General features: G+C 39.8%; 1 protein-coding gene across 2 annotated transcripts in view; it reads right to left on the bottom strand.

Moving 5' to 3' along the window:
• Window positions 1–10,040: 10,040 nt before the first annotated feature.
• DEPTOR (DEP domain containing MTOR interacting protein) overlaps window positions 10,041–21,627 on the bottom strand; it is a 131,175-nt gene continuing 119,588 nt past the window's right edge. Inside the window, exon 11 of one of the 2 annotated variants that reach the window (XM_084618168.1) lies at window positions 10,041–12,360. In XM_084618168.1, coding sequence (XP_084474294.1) covers window positions 12,336–12,360 — 25 coding nt within the window. In that variant the 3' untranslated portion in view covers window positions 10,041–12,335. The remainder of the gene's footprint in view (window positions 12,361–21,627) is intronic. The other variant, XM_084618169.1, reaches the window with a different exon arrangement.

Here is a 21,627-nt window from a genome sequence, read left to right on the forward strand (position 1 = left end):
CCAGGGGTAAAACTAGTAGTAATGCACAAACTTTTAAAAAAAAAGAAAAATAAATTAGGAAAAATCTGCTGACAAGAGACCGTTCCACAGCTGGACAGAACTCATGAAAGAAGGGACGACAGCCCCATTTTTTGGCATATTTAAAAATGGACTGCACATAGCTGTGGTCAGAGTGGTACAGCATAATTCTGCAATGCTCTTCTGGAGGATAGACTAGATGACCAGACAGGTCTTTTTTCATCTATTCTATTGGATAAACACATTAGCTAGATGTTTCCAATAAAACTATCAGCAGCAAAACAATTTAACCATGCTGGAATTAAATTGGGATAATTAGGTCTCTGAGTTAATATTAAAATTAGGTGCATGGAGGAAGTTAGCCCTTCTGTGATGTTGGTTTCAGGCTATCTGCAGACTGAGGAAGCTGGCACTACATTGGGTCACACTCAGCAGGTCATCTTTACAATTTACAAAACATAGAGAGTTATTCAGAACACCGATAACCAGTAGAAATTAGACATCAGTCAGCCTCAAAAAATGTGGGCAATTCGCCTTTACTTATGACAATATATATTATTGTCATTGCTGTATAGTAATGTTTCGTAAGATAGCTTGTGAGCTTGGGCCACTCACATTTTTCGTACAAGTCTTCCAGTGAGAGTTAAGGAAAATATTTTCTGTGCCTTCATCTTCCCCCCCCCCCCCAAAAAAAAGAAAAAAAAATCCCAGCAAAGACAGAAGAGAGAAATAGTGTCTCCAGCCAATTAGGTCATGAAATCAACTGGATTTTATATTCACATGGAGTCTGAGACTGACCATAGACTGCTGCCACAAGGCAGGCAAAACAACAACTCTTTGATAAGAGGCTCCATAAGAAGCATGCATGAAATACAACAACCACGGAAGCACACAGAGTAATGCTGAATAAAGCAGTGAAAGCTTTTTAATGCAGATTTTACTAGCAAACTGGTATTACACATTATAACTCAAGAGCATCATTTTAAAAATGGCACTTTAGTCACATTAGAGATTAGAAGCTTTGTGATTTAAATGGAAGAAAAGTACAATTTTTTTTCTTTGTTTTTGGTTTGTTTTTTAATTTTTTCTACAATATCTGGTAGATGAGCAGGAAAAAAAAGCCTAACCACTTTACCCTTAAATTCAGGTGAGCCGGTGAGCTGATGATTCTAGAGACACAAACCAGTCAAAGAAGAAAACATTAAAAATGATATAACTGCCATAAACCTATTCTGCATATTTGCCTACTAGAACAGTTTCATTCTGCAATGTTTAAAATAGGTTTCAGACAATTTTATCCCATTTAGAGAAATACTTTGGGTGTAAAGCAGTAGGGATGCTGGTACATTTAACAAAACACAGCTAGTTTGGGGGCTGATCCTGCAAGCTGCTAAGCACCCCTTGTGAGCTGAGGCCATTCAGCTCTTCACGGGATCTGCTCTGCATCATGCCGAGCTATGTTCTGGCTAACAATAACGAAGGGCCCTTCAGCTTCCATTGAAATCAACAGCAACACTCCGTTGACTGTACTGGGAGTCAAATCAGTCACTCTATTTGTGTGAGGATTTGCCCTTATTCTAATATACTAAAACATTGTAAAAGCTCAATATTTCTGACTTTTTAGATTTGAAAAAGCAGTTTTAAATATACCATAACATAAATGAAAGAGATTTTGTAAAGTGAATAGTCTGTAGCTCTATGATTTTAGAAAACAACAACCCTGCTTCACAGAACCAAAGTATAACTTTTGCTATACTCTCATCTAGACACTATCAAGTAAGCATTATAGGACAAAAATTTGGCCTACTGTACCATAAAACTTTCCCTCTGGATTCTATATTCTTGTTGATTTATATTTACAACTCCCAACAGAATTTTTAAAACAAGTTTGCCAAATCACAGTAAGCTTGTACAGAAGGTTTGGCTTGTGTTTGCTGTTTATTTTCAGCAGCAGTGAACTAGTACTGGGCATAATAATGCAGTTTTTACTTGGACAAAACTCCACTGGGAAGACTCATTGGGAGTTTTGCCCAAGAAAAGACAGCAGGGTGAGACCCCTTATTCTCAAAGTCATGCTGGGATAAACAGGAAAGTAAACAAGAGTTCTGTTAATCTCAACCTCCGTACAAAACAGGATGGAAATGCCCATGGTTCCTAAATGGAACAGAATGAAATGGGGGAGAAAACTACTTTGTTTATAAGCGAGTATTACAAAAGCAAAGAGGGAGAGGAAAAAATTAACTCTAAAGACTAACTTCTGCAATCACTCTTCTGCAGCCCCACTCGGTTCAGCAATGCTGCACTGTAGTGCTTTGGAGCATCCCTATGGCTCATAATTTACTGCAGTTAGAACTCAGGTGCTGAGGCTGTGCTCCAGCAAGGATGAGAGAGAGCAAGACCTTTAACTGATGGTTTAACAATATTGTGCAACAAAACATGAGGGAACAGACCTAAGAATTTATGTATGTTTCGGTTGCCTAGGTTTTTTGGGCTCTTTTCCATGCACCTAATGGACTGGAAAAGAGGAACAAACTTTTTTGACCTCTCACATTACAGATGACCACACAAAACCTATGTGTGACCTACAGCTCATATGACATTTTGAGATCAGGTGTTAAGTGGGTGCACTACTCTCTTACAGCAGGGATCAATGTGCTGCTATATTATAATACACAGGTTCAATTTTATTCTCCTATCTAGGTTTCAGGTTTTATATTATGCATATGACACATCATTCGATAGCTGTTTACATGACATTTCAGTAGCAATCATAGGTTAATGGCCATTCTTTAATTTTACTCACAATGAAGAGTCAGTCAAAAACCAGAACACTGAATGTCAGAGAAGCCAGACAATACTAACAGCTTCAAGCACTCATTTTAAGGCTGGAACCAGAAGGTACGAATTATGGACTAAATAAGTTTTCTACTATTAGGCAAAGAGAGGGGTGAAGGGAGAGAAAAGCCTGTTAAATGTGTCCATAAAGCTTTGTAAGGAGAAGAGCACAGGCTTCCCTGCATACTTTCCCTGTCCCCAACACCATGGAAAGCCCCTCTGCATGAACCCTTCTGAGATGATCATTCTTGAGCATGTTGTAATAATAAACAAAGAGACGAGGGTCCAATCAAATATAAATTGTGTACACAACCATGGTGATTTCACAATACAAAGATAAATCAACGAAGAGCTATTGTACAGTATATTAGCGAGAACTACAGTGACGTGGGGATAAAGAAGTCATGGTAAGTATGATATTATAAGAATGTTACACTACCGCTTACAGTACAGAGTACGTGATCATTTTCCAATGTACCTGCCCAAAAGTTACTCATCTAAATTGATATTGAGGTACATAACAAATTAGCCTGGTTTTCAGAGGTGCTGAGCCCTCTCTGCTCCCATTGACAATATGGGTTTAGGTATATAACTTAGATAACTTTACCTATGCTTTACAGGATACTCAATTTGGGGTGGATATTTTTTTCTAACCTAAAAATGTTCTTTAAATATTATTAAAGAATTACAAATATAATCGTTACCTATTTAAATTTAACACAAAAAAGTCTTGTGTTATAATCTGATTTTGAGGTAAATTAAGTGCTATGAAACTCTTAAATATGCCTTTGCATTAGTGGCTCAGCCTAAAACAATGTATAAAATAATTTATAAAGCTTTCTTTTCATTTACAAAATTTTTATAAAAGTCATTTCATATTTAAATTCATTTCTCTGTAATACATTCTAGATTTCTCTTATGTATTATACATTTTATTTGAACATTGTCCATGTACAGGAAAAAAAAGGACTGTATTTGTAATTTCACTGTTTTTAAAGCATCCTACGAAATATAAAATATGTCACACACTAGGTGAAGAAAGATTGTTCCACTTTTAAACAATTATAGTAATATTCATGATATTTTGGTGGCTCTGATTATTATAAAAAGACAGGATATCACCATATTGAGAAAGAGGTGTGGTCCAGTCTTAAGCATTTGACTGGGAGGAAGGAATTCCCAAGCTTTCTCCCTCTGTGGCCACGGGCAAATCATTTAACTTCTCTGCCTCAGTTTCTCCACAAGTAAAATTAAAATAATTCTTACTTAGCAAGGATGCCTTTTAAAATGTCAACATTCGCCCACATGGTTTTATCTAAGATTATTACAGCATTTCTATAATTAGAATAATTCCTACTTGATCTATGGCAAAAGGAACCTCCATACACAGATTCCTATGTGGATAGAGAAGGAGGTCAGCCACCATTCCACTCTCCCCTTAAACATCAAATTGCTTTCTTTGGGTCCAGGAATCTGTACCAGTGAATGGGAAGAATCTCTACTAGTGAAACCTTGAAGATATGTTTCCATGGAAAAAGAGGTGATAGGATGGACCCATTAGTATCTCGGTTGTCCCTGTGATATAGCTCTACACAAGTGCTGACTCTTTTCAGTTCTGAGCACTGGACCTTTAACTTCTATGGGGCCCTAACACAGTTAAGGTCAGACTCAGATACACTTCTATGAACAGTGCTTTACTCCATGAGTGATCTCAATAAAGGGTTATTCAACACAAGTAAGCATATCAGAATCTGACCCTTTAAGTAACACCTACAAATTACACCTATTGTACTCAGAGAGAATGGAAGCATTGTCTGTATGGCAGCATATTGAATTGATGCTCCAATTAGCTCAACAACTATTTTAATAATTTGCCTAGCACACTATACAGATATTAACATTCCATCAAGACCTTCTCTAAAGGACCTGCTGAATGTATATGTACATACTAATTTTACACTTCTGTTCATCACAAGATCTTTGAGGTTTACTACACTCAGCCCTGGTCTGCACTACGGGGTTAGGTAGAATTTAGCCGCATTAGGTGGATTTTAAAAAGAATGCGTCTACATAACCAACCCTGTTCCGTCGACCTAAAGGGCTCTTAAAATCGACTTCTGTACTCCTCCCCGGCGAGGGGAGTATCGCTAAAATCGACCTTGCTGGGTCAAATTTGGGGTAGTGCAGACGCAATTCGACGGTATTGGTCTCCGGGAGCTATCCCACAGTGCTCCAATGTGACCGCTCTGGACAGCCCTTTGAACGCCGATGCACTAGCCTGATACACAATAGAAGCCCTGGGAAATTTTGAATTTCATTTCCTGTTTGGTCAGCATGGCGAGCTCAGCAGCACAGGTGACCATGCAGTCCCCCCAGAATCGCAAACAAGCTCCAGCATGGACCGAAAAGGAGACGCTGGATCTGATTGCTGTATAGGGAGAAGAATCTGTGCAGGCCAAACTCCGATCAAAAAGAAGAAATGCTAATATATATGCCAAAATCACACAGGGAATGGTGAAGAGAGGCTATAACAGGGACACACAGCAGTGCCATGTGAAAGTTAAGGAGCTCAGGCAAGCCTACCAAAAGACAAAGGAGGCAAATGGTCGCTCCGGGTCAGAGCCCCATACATGCCCCTTCTATGATCAGCTGCATGGCATTTTAGGTGGGGACCCTACCACTACCTCACCACTGTCCGTGGACACCTGCAAGGGGAGTCTCATGCAACAGGGAAGAGGATTTTGTGGATGAGGAAGAGGAGGAGGAGAATGTGCAGCAGGCAAGCAGTGAATCCGTTCTCCCTGGCAGCCAGGACCTTTTCATCACCCTGGAGCCAATACCCTCCCAAGGCGGGATCCCTGATCCTGAAGCTGGAGAAGGCACCTCTGGTGAGTGCACATTTGTAACTACAGCACAGGGTTTAAAAGCAACAGTGTTTAATGTTTGATTTGCCCTGAAGAATTGGGATGCATTTGTGGCCAGTACAGCTACTGGAAAAGTCTGTTAACATGTCTGGGGATGGAGCGGGAATCCTCCAGGGACCTCTCCGTGAAGCTTCCTGGAGGTACTCTGAAAGCCTTTGCAGGTTTCTGGGGAGGGCTGCCTTATTTCGTCCTCCATGGTAGGACACTTTACCACGCCAAGCCAGTAGCAAGTAGTCTGGAATCACTGCAGCACAAAGGATGTCAGCAAATGGTCCTGGTCGCATTCAAGCAACATTCGGTCTTTACCTTTCTGTGTTAGCCTCAGGAGAGTGATATCATTCATGGCCACCTGGTTGAAATAGGGGAATTTTTGTAAGCGAGCAGTAAAAGGACCTCATTCATGCTGGGTTGTTTGTGCTTGACTAAAAGGGATCATCCCAGAGAATAGCCATGCGGTGGGGTGGAGGGAGGTGTGTGCTGTGCATCCACCTGAAAACTGAAGCCCCTCCTTTTAAATGTGAAACCCAACCAGCATTGCTTGCTAGGGGAAAGGATGGCGCTGCAGTTTGAAACCATTCCCACATGTTATGATGGCGGAAGAAGCCAACCCTGCATACCAAAAGGCTTACCATGGCTGCCCGGAAACCGAATTCTGTTGCCCAGCTGTGTGTGATGTGTCACCATACTGGTAGGTGCTCAATATAAAAAGCAAAATGCTACGTTGTACCTAAAGCACATGTGCTGTGAATTGCTTGATTCACTGTGAAACAGTCTCCCTTTTGTTCCCAGAAGTGAATCAACTTAAATTTTACTCTCCCTTTTAATCTCCCTCCAGGTGCAAATGTTTCTATGCTCCCCCTATCATCTCCGTCCCTGAGGTTATCGCAGATTAGAAGGCGAAAAAAACCGCAGTCGCGATGACATGTTTTCCGAGCTCATGCAGTCCTCCCTCACTGATAGGGCACAGCTTAATGCATGGAGGCATTCAATGGCAGAGGCCAGGAAAGCATTAAGTGAGCGCGAACAGCAGAGGCAGGAGGCGATGCTGAGGCTAATGGGGGAGCAAACGGACATGATGAAGCGTCTGGTGGAGCTGCAGGAAAGCCAATAAGAGCATAAACCCCCACTGCATCCATTGTATAACCACCTGTCCTCCTTCCCATGTTCCATAGCCTCCCCACCCAGACACCCAAGAATGTGCCGGGGGGAGGCTCCAGGCACCCAGCCACTCCACTCCAGAGGATGGCCCAAGCAACAGAAGGCTGTCATTCAGTTTTGATTTGTAGTGTGGCTACAATAAGCAATGTGGCCTTGTCCTTCCCTCCTCCCACACCCCACCCCACCTGGGCTACCTTGTCAGTTATCTCACTTTTTTTTTAATTAATAAAGAAATAATGCATGGTTTCAAAACAATAGTTACTTTATTTCCTTTGCCAGCTGTGATCGAAGGCGGGAGGGTGGTTGGCTTACAGGGAATTAAAATCAACAAAGGGGGCAGGTTTGCAGCAAGGAGAAACCCATACACCTGTTACACTGTAGCCTGGTCAGTCATGAAACTGGTTATCAAAGCCACTCTGATGATCAGGGCGCCTAGCTGTGCTCTTCTAACGGCCCTGGTGTCTGGCTGCTCAAAATCGGCCGCCAGGCGATTTGTCTCAACCTCCCACCCTGCCATAAACACCTCCCCCTTACTCTTACAGATATTATGGAGCACACAGCAAGCAGCTATAACAATGGGAATGCTGGTTGCGCTGAGGTCTAACCTAGTCAGCAAACAGCGCCAGCAAGCTTTTAAACCTCCAAAGGCATATTCTACCACCATTCTGCACTTGCTCAGCCTATAGTTGAACTGCTCCTTACTACTGTCCAGGGTGCCTCTGTATGGCTTCATGAACCATGGGAGCAAGGGGTAGGCTGGGACCCCAAGGATAACTATTGGCATTTCAACATCCGCAACGGTAATTTTCTGGTCTGGGAAGCAAGTCCCTTCTTGTAACTGCTTGAAGACCCGAGTTCCTAAAGATGTGAGTGTCATGCAACTTTCCCGGCCATCCCACGTTGATGTCGGTGAAACGTCCCTTGTGATCCACCAGTGCTTGCAGCACCATTGAGAAGTACCCCTTGCAGTTTATATACTGGTTGACAAGGTGGTCCGGTGCCAAGATACGGATATGTGTTCCGTCTATCATCCCACCACAGTTAGGGAACCCCATTGCAGCAAAGACATCCAGTATGACCTGCACATTTCCCAGAGTCACTACCCTTGATAGCAGAACGTCAGTGATTACATTGGCTACTTGGATCACAGCAGTCCCCACAGTAGACCTGTCCACTCCAAACTGATTCCCGACTGACCAGTAGCAGTTAGGCACTGCAAGCTTCCACAGGGCTATAGCCACTCGCTTCTCGACTGTCAGGGCAGCTCTCATCTTTGTGTTCCTGCTCTTCAGGGCAGGGGAAAGCAACTCACAAAGTTCAAGGAAAGTGGCCTTACGCATGTGAAAGTTTCGCAGCCGCTGTGAATCATCCCATACCTGCAACACTATGTGGTCCCACCAGTCTGTGCTTGTTTGCCAGGCCCAGAATCTGCATTCCACTGTATCAACCAGCCCCACTGCCGCCATGATGTCCCAATTGCCACAGCCCATGCTTTCAGGAACGTCTGTGTCCATGTCTTCATCACAATCGTCCTCATGCTGGCGTCTCTTAGCCCGGTTCTGCACATATTCCAGAATAATGCGCGAGGTGTTTACAATGCTCACAACAGCAGCGGTGAGCTGAGCGGGCTCCATGCTTGCTGTGGTATGGTGTCTGCACGGGTAACCCAGAAAAAAAGGCGCGAAACGATTGTCTGCGTTGCTTTCATGGAGGGAGGGAGGGATGACTGACGACATGTACCCAAAACCACCCTCAACAATGTTTTTGCCCCATCAGGCATTGGGAGCTTAACCCGGAATTCCAATGGGCAGTGGAGACTGCAGGAACTGTGGGATAGCTACGCACAGTGCACTGCTCTGTAAGTTGACGCTAGCCACGGTAGTGAGGACGCACTCCGCCAACTTAATGCGCTTAGTGGGGACATACACAATTGACTGTATAAAATCGATTTCTAAAGATCAACTTCTATAAAATTGACCTAACTTTGTAGTGTAGCAATACCCTAAATTGCACAAGATTTATAAGACCTTCATTTTAGCTCGTTGGGCAAATTTGTGTTTGCATGAGATATCTCAGTATTTCACAGTAAGGCTTATGAAGTTTCCCTAGTAACTGACGATATTGAGCATCACTGCTGGATACAATGGGGCTGATCCTCAGCTGGCATAAATTGTCTCTGCTCCATTCCCTTCCATTGACTTCAATTGAGCTACAGCAGATTATACCAAGTGACAATCTGCCCCTCTGTCTTTTCTATGTTAGTTGCTGTGGGCCAGACTGTGCTAGTCTTACTCATGTTTGCCAGTTCCATAATCCCATCAATTTCAATGATGCGTCACATGGAGAAAGGTTTTATATAATGGGTGAAATCCTGGCCCCACTGAAGTCAATGTGAGTTTGCCATTGACTTCAATGGGGCCAGGATGTCACTCAGTGTAAGTCTTTTTCTTAAAGTATGCGTAATTGCGCAACGTGTCTCAGGTGGCACGTGACCAGGATTCATCAGCGAATTTGGTCTGCTGGTTGGATCATTAGCTTCCCCAGCACAGGCCAGGTACTGACGGGGAGTGCGATGTGAAACACATCACAGTGTGAAGCTAGATCACATTCTAATCTGAGATGATACATATCACAGTTATGATTTTAAAAATCTCACAAATAACTTTAAGAAATTGCACAGCTCAAATATGTAGATAATTTTAAACATCTCAGCAACGAAGAAGAGGGAAAGAAGTTATTCAAATCTGGATCACAAATCAAGCTAAGAAAACAATATGGAGATTGCCATTAAATGGCAGGCAAGTAAGGGCATTCAAATTGCAACAGAAACAAATGTATCTCATGAATCAAAATGCCGTATTCTATAATGATATGCACAAAGCTCCCCTTCCTCCCCACTGCATTCACTTCTTGCTAAGGTCTCAAGAGCTCTCTGTATTTCATTATGAAACTAAATTCTGAACCAGTTTCATAATTGCCTGGAGGATACAGGGAAGTGGTAGCAACATATTAACTACATCAAGAGACATAAAATACAAGTCCCATGCTGATATTAACAAAATGCTAGTCATTGTCTGTAAAAGAACCCTTTGTATTTTAATAATTAACCCATCCTAATATTTAGAAGTTAGATTTAAAGAGAAGTAAAGGATATAACAAATTAGAAGTATTTGGGGAAGCATTACCCTTCCTATATACACTGAATCGCAGCTATTATAGCACACTAGCAATTTCTCTGGGACTTTATCTTACTCCTTTTAATCAAGTTCATCTGAAGCTGACCAAAGCCCTAAATGCTCTCTACATTAATGCCATATCACATAACATTATGCAGTATGGAACTTTTAGTATGTTTGAACCCTTTTGCAGCAACCTATTTATTTTAGTTGCACTTAGCATTATGGAACTACCAATACATTAGTGAGGTCTGCTGGGGGTGCTAGATGTGTACAAGCATTCTTCAGCTATGTTAATATAAGGGATAAGCAACTGTGATACAAAGTGACACATTAAAAGAATTCCCCCCTCCCCCCCAAAAAAGGCTTTTATACAGGGTTAGTACAGGGATGGTATTCTCAGCTGCATTTAAGATCTTCTTGCACTGGTAAACATGAAGGAATTATGAGGAATTTTTATTGTGAGTAAGTCATAAAATACAGTTTTTTGGCCATGCTTAGAAAATAAGCAAACATACAATTTCACTTTTGACGTTGCAAGCTCATATAATCTCAAAGTCTTACCACTCCTTTGATCAAGCCTGTGCAAATATCTGAGTGAGTGAAAATCATACTGCAAGAAGAATGTGTGATGAGGCCAATTCCTTAATATAAACATAGTCAACGCTCTTAGTAGGGAAAAAATACCAAAAATAGGTAGTTAATTCTTTTGGGTATTCTCGCACTGAAGGTCAAGCATTCATTTTTTTAATTTAAAAAGTATTACTGTATATAAACTGAACAGTACCAGAATGCCTACAATCTATAGATATACATATTTATGTTTTGTGAACAAGACTGTATACATTCAATTAATCTCAGTTTGAGAGACCTATGGCACGCCAGATATCACAGAGTTGAGAAGCAATTTAGATTCAGTGAAGTATATCATTCAGCTATACATTTTAAAAATATTTTTTCACAAGTTCATCAACAAAAATTCCTGCTTGGTTTTAAAATGAGGAAGAGTCAGTTAAATACAACATGTTATTAATGCATCAGATGTAAATTATGTGATGCATCTGTAGTTTTCAAGCATTTAATGGTTTGAAAATGCTGATAATCAAAGACACATTCAAGTGCATTGCTTCAATTTGAAGTGTACTGTACCATATCCGAGCTACTAAATATTTCAATGCTAATGCTAACATTGTGATTCTCTGACTTCGGCTCTCTAACATGTTATCATTCTTCTGATATCAGGGATAGCCAAGCTGTGTGAAAAGAACCACATCGACAAGTTACCAGGAGACTAAGAGCCACATGTAGTTTAGACAGAAGGTATATAGACCCAAAATTTTCAAACTTGGGCTCCTAAATCTGTACTTAGACATCTAGATAAGAGGTCTGGTTTTCAAAGGCCATATTTTCAAAATGAAAAATTAATGCACACCTCCATAACATTTCTGTGTTCTTGTATTTTCCTTCGTAGAACAATTGCTGCAGGTTTTTATAGGGCTACCCAGCTCTGGAAAATCAGTGCATTCCACAGAAAGGCACACACTTTTTTCATATCTACGAATTTTAATGTTGTCTGCTACTTGTTTGAATTCCCTGACAATAAACGCCTGAAGTTGATCACCTTTCTCTTTGCTCTATGATTAGAGAGAGGGAGCAGAAGCAGGCAGCTGCTCTCCTGGGGCCGCACTTTGGACACACCTGTATTACACGGAGGGGAGTACACTAACATTCATATGCCATGCCAACCATATTGAAAGTCCTTACCAAACATTCCTCTTTTCAAGTATTGTGATCACATGGTTGAATGGCAAGGGAAGTTACTTGCAGCCTTTTAAGCAGGATACCATCCCAACAGATACAGCTGGATTGACAACTAAAGACCTGGTCCTTGTCTTCAGCAGAACAGTTTGCAGGATCAGGTCCTAAATGATAACATGATGGTATATACTGTTCACTTCTTAGCATATGAATCACAGCTACGATTGTTAAACTGAAGAGGAAAGCACCTGAAAGACAAAATAATCTAGTTAGACAAGGCAAGGTTTCGCCCCCTTGTGTTGTTTGGCTTTGCACTGATTCTTCTATTTCTATTCACAGCTTCCAGCGAGGAAATTTCCTTCTCAGGAGTCTAATTCCTCCATCACTTCCATGACAATAGTTCGAGGGCCAGTCAGAATGAGATTGCTCACTGTCCTGTAGTCCACATGGAGAACATTGAGTCCATTCACAGAAACCACAAACTGACAGACCTACAGAGAAAAGAAAAGGGGTGTATTACAATTGCGGTGGACTTAGGCTTCTCTTTGTGGTAGCAGATGCTACAATATTGACACTGTATTCTACTCAATCGGTTCATTTCTCCAGTGGGTAAAATTCATACATTTTTTCACATCTGCTGATACCCTGCCAATAAATAAAGAGTAAATAAATGAAAAATAAAATAATAATAATACCTCACTGAAAGAGTTCAAATATACCAATATGCAAGGAGTTAATTCCCCGTTTAACTCACTTGCTTCTTATGTCTGAAAAGATGAAAAGGGATAGGTAATGAGGCAGGCGCCTGACTGACTATTCAACCAGATGCTAAGTACCTAAGAACCCGATTTAAAACTCACTGAGTCTTTCCATTGACTTCTGTGGGCATTAGATCAGCCCCTACACTGGAAAGTCAAAGAAGAAATAACAGAGGATAGCAGCAATCAGCTCAATTCCGATAACTATGGAGACTCAGGCATTTAGACACTATGGTGTTGGATACTGAACTTTACCAGAACCAGCCAAGGCAAACCAGAATGATAAGACTGTTATGCTTATGCTTCTCCCTCCCTGGGCCTTTTTATCCATAGGAATAATTTTTTTTGTATGAAAACAGATAAGAGTTATATTTGGCACACATAAGAGTTCTATAGTTTTGAAGGATTCCACCACTAAAAGGTTAATTTCCAATTATAGATGTCAGGAATATCACTGGAAACGGCAGGATCTTTCAAAAATGTGGAATTTTTAACTACTCCTATCATTCAATTTTTCATATAATACCATGATTCACATGGTGCTTTACAAATCTATAGGACAATAAGACTCTGAACCCAAGCAGTCTACAGGCTAAAGCCCTGATTAGTGCTGTTGAAATCAATAGCACTAATAGCAGTCAAATTAAACACATGCATACGTGTTTGCCTACGGGCATAGAATCAGGGCCTAAAAGTGAAATCCTAATCCCACTGAAGTCAATGGCAAAGATTTCACTCTAAGAGACCAATTCTGTGAGATGCTAAGTACCTATTATCAATGAGAGTTAAAGTCACTTAGCACTAGCGTTAGTCAGAAAGTGCCAGTTATTTATTTTTTTTGCAGGAAATTTTTAGAAAAACTCATTTTTTTTTTAAATTCCCTGAAAACATTTTTCAGATTTTCATCGAAAAACTGACCAATTTGAGGAAGTGAAACGTTTTCAGTTATAAATTTATTTATTTTTGGTTTTTTAATCAAACAAAATGAAAATTTTCAATGAAAAATGGCCACTATCAAACAATGTTCGGATGCAAAATATCTGACCAGATGTAGTTAACACTTAAAAGAGTCAGACAGAATCACCCAGAAAGGAGGAGGCCATGCCATTCATGCATGCTAAAAAGGCCAGAACTGTGGATTGAAAGAAAAAGACAATGTTATTCATTCTGCAGAGAAATGCAGCCACCTCTGAGTCAACTCAAAGTATTTTATAAAGTCATAATGTTTATAGTTTTTGTATCAATGTTTTTTAAAGGTATTGCATTACGGTTTGTTTGTTTTTTTACTGTAAGTAAAATAATTGTCACAGGAATGTCTCATGAAAAGGATACTTTCATCGTGAATTTACCTTATTCATAACTGATAATGAGTGCACATTAAACCCACTTTAACTGTGAAAGATGTTTATATTCTAATCTGTTGTGGTTTAGGGAGGCAATGTGATATAATAATTAGAACAGAGAACTGGGAAATAGGGTACCTCATTTATATTACTGTTTCTGCCACTGATTCTTTGTGACTTTAGCTAAGTCACTTAACTTCTGTGCCTCAATATCCCTTTCAGCAAAATGAGTATCTCATGGGGCTGTTGTTTTGTACAGTATTTTTATATTTTATTTTATATTATTTACTGAAAGGTTCTATAAAAATCCAAAGTATTAATAAAAAAGAACAGGAGTACTTGTGGCAACCTTAGAGACGAACAAATTTATGCGAACATAAGCTTTCATGGGCTACAGTATTAATGTATTAATGTGGCTCTCAAATCTTATGAACAGTATGGCCTCTGTGATTTCATCTTAGGGTGACCAGACAGCAAGTGTGAAAAATCGGGACAGGGGGTGGGGGTTGTCATAAATATAAAGGGAAGGGTAACCACCTTTCTGTATACAGAACTATAAAATCCCTCCTGACCAGAGGCAAAACCCTTTCACCTGTAAAGGGTTAAGAAGCTAAGACAACCTCGCTGGCACCTGACCAAAATGACCAATGAGGAGACAAGATACTTTCAAAGCTGGAGGTGGGAGGAACAAGGGATCTGTCTGTCTGTGTGATGCTTTTGCCGGGAACAGAACAGGAATGGAGTATTAGAACTTGTTAGTAAGTAATCCAGCTAGAAATGTGTTAGATTTCCTTTTGTTTAAATGGCTGGTAAATAAGCTGTGCTGAATGGAATGTATATTCCTGTTTTTGTGTCTTTTTATAACTTAAGGTTTTGCCTAGGGGGATTCTCTATGTTTTGAATCTGAGTACCCTGTAAGGTATTTACCATCCTGATTTTACAGAGGTGATTCTTTTACTTTTTCGATAATTAAAATTCTTCTTTTAAGATCCTGATTGCTTTTTCATTGTTCTTAAGATCCAAGGGTTTGGGTCTGTGTTCACCTATGCAAATTGGTGAGGATTTTTATCAAGCCTTCCCCAGGAAAGGGGGTGTAGGGTTTGGGGGAATATTTGGGGAGGAAGACGTCTCCAAGTGGGTTCTTTCCCTGTTCTTTGTTTAACATGCTTGGTGGTGGTAGCATAGGGTTCAAGGACAAGGCAAAGTTTGTACCTTGAGGAAGTTTTTAACCTAAGTTGGTAAGAATAAGCTTAGGGGGTCTTTCATACAGGTCCCCATATCTGTACCCTAGAGTTCAGAGTGGAGAAGAAACCTTGACAGGGGTAATAAGAACCTATATAAATCAGGACTGTCCCTATACATTATGAATTCTAGTCACCCTATTTCATCTTCACTCTTCAGACCCTGTGTGCCATTACAGGAACCTGCAGTAGACATCTCTAACGTCAGGCTAGATCTCTCTCCCTATCTCACCCCCCGCAAACTCCAGTGCATTCCAGGATGTGGACACCTGGAATTCAGCCTTGCTGGTAGCCTGGACAGTCAGCAAAGTGGGATGATGATTCTACTGGAGTTTTGATGATAATATGCCTAGACAGTATGTGCTTTGTCAAGAAGTCACAAGATGGACAAGACCACTGCCTTCATTTTTTATTAAAGAAACAAAGGGGAGGGGGAGAAAGCCCCTGGGGGGGGGAACCTAACCATTTTAAACAAGGGAGCTATTATTCTGCTGTCATCCAGTTTCTAAAAAATATTGTTGTTCAATTTCTGAAATGTTGACTGAAATATTGCATGACAGTTGCTGACAAGGGGCTTAACAAACGGGCTAGCATGTTGCTTGCTAGATTTCTCACTTGCCATATTAGGCCTGGTGAACACAAAGATCTTGTACCAGTATAACTATGGCAGTTAGGATTATGATTTTAACCAAAATAATAACAGTACAACCTCTAATGTGCATGCAGACATACCAGTATAAAGGTGCCTTATACTCATATAGTTTATTTCCTTTCCCATATGGGAATAAGCTACAACTGGTATAAGCACATTTATATTGGTATAACTGCATCCACATCAGGGAGTTGTGCGACTTTGACTATACCAGCATAGGACTGCACAGAACCACATAGTTAAAGTGGTCTACACAAACATTTAATTTATGGCAATCTACTTTGCACTAGCCTGCTGAGTACTGACTGTCCCTGCAGACCCTGATGACATGCACTAACAGTTCATTAGTGTGCATTAATCTAGTCCCAATTCAAATCAGGGTAGATCAAAGTGTGCTAAGTGTTAGTGTGTGTCAACAGAGTTCACAGGACAGTTAGTGCATGGCAAGCTAGTTGAGGTACATTCATACCCCAAGTTGCCACAAACTAAAAGTTCATGTAGACAAGTCCTTATCAGTTTAAGAAACTTGGCTGAAAAGGGTAACGCATCAGCCCACCCAAAGCTATTTCTTAACTATCATTTAAAATGTTTACAATACAGATTTTGACTTTGTCTAAAGATGAAAAAGTGATCTCTTTCTCAACCCCCCAAAGTATTTTCTAATGCCTTCTGCAGCTTTCCAAAACTGTATCGAGTTTCACTGGATTATAGTTCTGGCTTCAGTATAATAGTCCTGTTGATTTAAAACAGAGTTACAGCAAAAACATGGTCTCTTGTGGCTTAATGCAATCTTTGGAGGCTGAATGACTGACACTTGTTTTACCTGCTGTATATTCTAAAGTAAAACTTATCGGTAAGGTTTATTCCTTTTAAAATATTTCCTGTGCAATGTAGTCTTAAAATGATAATGTGCATCAAATGGAAATGAAACATTGAATGGAAAAAGTTAATAAGCATCAAATGGAGAAAGTAAATAAGAAATTTACTCCTTCTCATAACACAAGAACCAGGAGCCACCAAATGAAATTAATACGCAGCAGGTTTTAAACAAATGAAAGGAAGTATTTCTTCACACAACGCACAGTCAATCTGTGGAACATTTTGCCTGAGGATCTTGTGAAGGCCAAGACCATAACAGGGTTCAAAAAAGAACTAGATAAATTCATGGAGGATAGACCCATCAGTGGCTATTAGCCAAGATGGGCAGGGATGGTGTCCCTAGCCTCTGTTTGCCAGAAGCCAGGAATGGGCACCAGGGATGGATCACTTGATGATTACCTGTTCTGTTCATTCCCTCTGGGCACCTGGTATTGGCCACTGTCTAAAGAGAGGATACCGGACTAGATGGACCTTTGGTCTGACCCAATATGGCCATACTTATGTACTTATGAAACGTGGTATGGTCTCATTTGTTTTACTTACTGTTAATCCTCCACACAAATAGCTAATATTGTATTGCTGTCTCGATGGGAGTTACAAAATGAAAGAGGTGGGGCCTTCCTACTTATTTTATGAGTTTTTTGGGAGCCTGGGTTACAAACTAACTATGATTTAATATTACAAAAAATAATAATCCTCACATATCTTCAGCTTGCAACTACAGCTGTTAGATGACTGTACCATAAACATGCAAAATTCTCTCCGTTTCCATAGATTAATATGACGGATAATAAACTGAAGTTAAAGTTCCTCAGAGGGCCTTTTATTGATCATTTCCTCATACAGATCTTTAGGGAACCTGATATGAGATGAGATTTCAGTGTCACGCTTCCTGGAACTTCAAGGAATGAGTGGATATAGAACAAAGAAACACCATTTTGCTAGCATGCATGCATAACCAGTGGAGATATTACAATATCTAAGCAGTAAAGTGTAAATTACTGTAACAGACTAGTGAAAAATTAAGTAACAGAATAGTGAAAATGCTCTCTCTTGCTTCATTTAAAATTTCTTTAAGTTTACAAGTGTGGGGTGTTACAGGGACAAACTGCAGAGCTTTGCAGTATCCTGCTATTTCAAAGTTAGCAGCTTAGATTTGCTTTGCTGAGGTAAGAATCTCCACGAAAAATTTTAAAGCATTAAAATATTTTCTATCCAATTGCAAAGTCATTATCATAATAAAAATAACATGTATTTAAGTAATGCCAAGAGAACTCAATTGGAACTGAGGCATCACTGTGCTATTATTCAAACACATAGTAAGAGATAGTCCCGGTCCCAAAGATTTTATAACCCTATGGCCCTGATCCTGCAACTGGATCTATGTTGGCAGACACGTGTGCCAGCATGAAGCCCTGTGGACTTCAGTGGTACTCCATGCAAGCTCAGTGGTCTGCCCGTGTGTTGTGGTTACAGGACTGGTGTCTGAGACAAGATGTGACAGGTCGGGGTAATATAGGGTTGCCAATTTTGGTTGGACGTATTCCTGGAGATTTAATCACATGACATAATCTTTAGGGCTGTCAAGAGATTTAAAAAATTAATCACAATTAATCGCATGGTTTAAAAAATTAATCACGAGTAATCGCACTGTTAATAATAGAATACCATGTATTTAAATATTTTGGATGTTTTTTACATTTTCAAATATATTGATTTCAATTACAACACAGAATACGAAGTGTACAGTGCTCATTTATATTTATTTTTATTACAAATATTTGCACTGTAAAAAACAAAAGAAATAGTATTTTTCAATTCACCTAATACAAGTACTTTAGTGCAATCTCTTTATCATGAACGTTGAACTTACAAATGTAGAATTAGGTACCAAAAAAACCTGCATTCAAAAATAAAACCATGTAAAACTTTAGAGCCTACAAGTCCAATCAGTCCTACTTCTTGTTCAGCCAATCGCTCAGACAAACACATTTGTTTACATTTGCAGAAGATAATGCTGCCTGCTTCTTGTTTACAATTTCGCCTGAAAGTGAGAACAGGCATTCGAATGGCACTGTTGTAGCCAGTGTCGCAAGATATTTAGGTGTCAGATGTGCTAAAGATTCGTATGTCCCTTCATGCTTCAATCACCATTCCAGAGGACATGCGTCCATGCTGATGATGGGTTCTGCTCGATAATGATCCAAAGCAGAGCGGACCGACGCATGTTCATTTTCATCATTTGACTCAGATGCCACCAGCAAAAGGTTGATTTCCTTTTTTGGTGGTTTGGGTTCTGTGGTTTCCGCATTGGAGTGTTGCTCTTTTAAGACTTCTGTAAGCATGCTCCACACCTCGTCCCACTCAGATTTTGGAAGGCACTTCAGATTCTTAAATCTTGAGCCGAGCACTCTAGTTATCTTTAGAAATCTCACATTGGTACCTTTTTTGCATTTTGTCAAATTTGCAGGGAAAGTGTTCTTAAAATGAACAATATGTGCTGGGTCATCATCTGAGACTGCAACAACATGAAATATATGGCAGAATGCAGCTAAAACAGAGCAGGAGACATACAATTCTCCCCCAAGCAATTCAGTCACAAATATAATTAACACATTATTTTTTTAACAAGCATCATCAGCATGGAAGCATGTCCTATGGAACAATGGCCGAAGCATGAAGAGTCATATGAATCTTTAGCACATCTGACACCTAAATATCTTGTGATGCCGGCTACAACAGTGCCATGCGAATGCCTGTTCTAACTTTCATATGACATTGTAAATAAGAAGCCGGCAGCAGTATCTCTCATAAATGTAAACAAACTTGTTTTTCTTAACGATTGGCTGAATAAGAAGTAGGACTGAGTGGACTTGTAGGCTCTAAAGTTTTACATTGTTTTGATTTTGAGTGCAGTTATGTAACAAAAAAACCCTATATATTTAAGTTGCACTTTCATGATAAAGAGATTGCACTACAGTACTTGTATTAGGTGAATTGAAAAATACTGTTTCTTTTGTTTATCATTTTTACAGTGCAAATATTTGTAATAAAAAATAATATAAAGTGAGCATTGTACACTTTTTGTATTCTGTGTTGTAACTGAAATCAATATATTTGAAAATATAGAAAAACATCCAAAATATTTAATAAACTTCAATTGATAGTCTATTGTTTAATAGTGAGATTAATCACGATTAATTTTTTTAATTGCGATTAATATTTTTGACTTAATCACGTGAGTCAACTGTGATTAATCGACAGCCCTAATAATCTTTAATTAAAGATTAATCTTTAATTCTTGGAGACTCCAGGCCAATCCTGGAGGGTTGGCAACCTTAGTATAACAGCATAAACAAGGAACCAGTGCAGGGGAGGAAGAGATGAGAGTAACAGTGACAGGAACACAGAATACATTACACAGAATAGCTGTGTGCACAATTAGCAGGCTGAGTCAAAAACTTTACTGTGAAATCCTTACCTCATTGTAGTCAGTGGGAGTTTTGTCATTGAGTTCTATTGTTACTATTAATTACAGTACAGTATTACCACAGCGCCTGGGATGCTAGTTATGTAACAGGCCCCCATTGTGCTAGGCACTGTACACAGAACAAAAAGACCCTGCCCCAGAGAGGTTACACGTATAACGCAAGAGACACCAGAGGGATATAGACAGATGGAAGATCACAAGGAAACAGTGAGACAATATTGGTCAGCATGACAAGCAGTGGTCTCAGCAAACCTAACTATTATCCAGTTCCTTGTAGGCATGATGGCAAAGTTTTAAGGAAGGTTCTGAAGAAGGTTAATCATAGAATCATAGAATATCAGGGTTGGAAGGGACCTCAGGAGGTCATCTAGTCCAACCCCCTGCTCAAAAGCAGGACCAATCCCCAATTAAATCATCCCAGCCAGGGCTTTGTCAAGCCTGACCTTAAAAACTTCTAAGGAAGGAGATTCCACCACCTCCCTAGGCAACGCATTCCAGTGTTTCACCACTCTCCTAGTGAAAAAGTTTTTCCTAATATCCAACCTAAACCTAGTAGTAGTAATGAGGTAGCTTGGAAGGTTTTTATGGGGAGTTCCTCCCAAGTGTGAGGGGCAGCAAGGGAGGTAGTGGGGAGGGGTTGGGGGGAAGACTGAGAGCTCAGTTTTAGCCATGAGTTTAGCTTGAACTGATGGCTAGACATCCACACGGAGATCTCAGAAGGAGAGGCTGAAATTTTAGTTTGGATCAGAGACTGCTTCTGGGGGTAGGATTTCACCCAGAACTTTTTAAAACTAGTCATTCCTACTGGCCATCTGCCTACTGATAATCTGAGAATTCACTAATATTATATGACGACCATTTACAAACAAATATTTAGTTCTTAAAACAACATTTTTGTATTGATTTTACAATTAACATTAGCTTTCCTTCCCTTTACAAAACTGTTCTTAACATTGTTTCTTTGATTTTAGTATGCACAATGTTTTAAGTTTGAGAGAAAGTCTTGAAAGATAAGAAGTTCCTAGAAATTCCTGCAGCAACACTTGGCATAAGTGAGTATTGCAGAATTTCACTGGAACAGTCCCAAAGAAGCACTTAATTTTATAGATGCCTGAAAGCAAATATTAGTGAGGCCACTGAAGTAAAGAGCGTTAAAGCAGGGGTGAATTTCATCTCATCATTTATATTACGAGAAAACCTGGCAATACATTCACAAAATAGCAGAATAAGACCCTAACTTGGAACTGGTTTCTGTTCTTTTCCCTTCCGTGTCAACAACCAGTGCTGATAAAGAAAATTAGAGACCATTTGTACTTCTTTTTTTAGGAAGTCCAAGCAGTTTTACAAATTGCTACCATTTCGTACCAAAAGTGCAGTTTTAACAGATACAAAATA

The sequence above is a fragment of the Lepidochelys olivacea genome, assembly GCF_965140295.1.
Source record: "Lepidochelys olivacea isolate rLepOli2 genome assembly, chromosome: 2".
NCBI classification, from domain to species: Eukaryota; Metazoa; Chordata; order Testudines; family Cheloniidae; genus Lepidochelys; species Lepidochelys olivacea.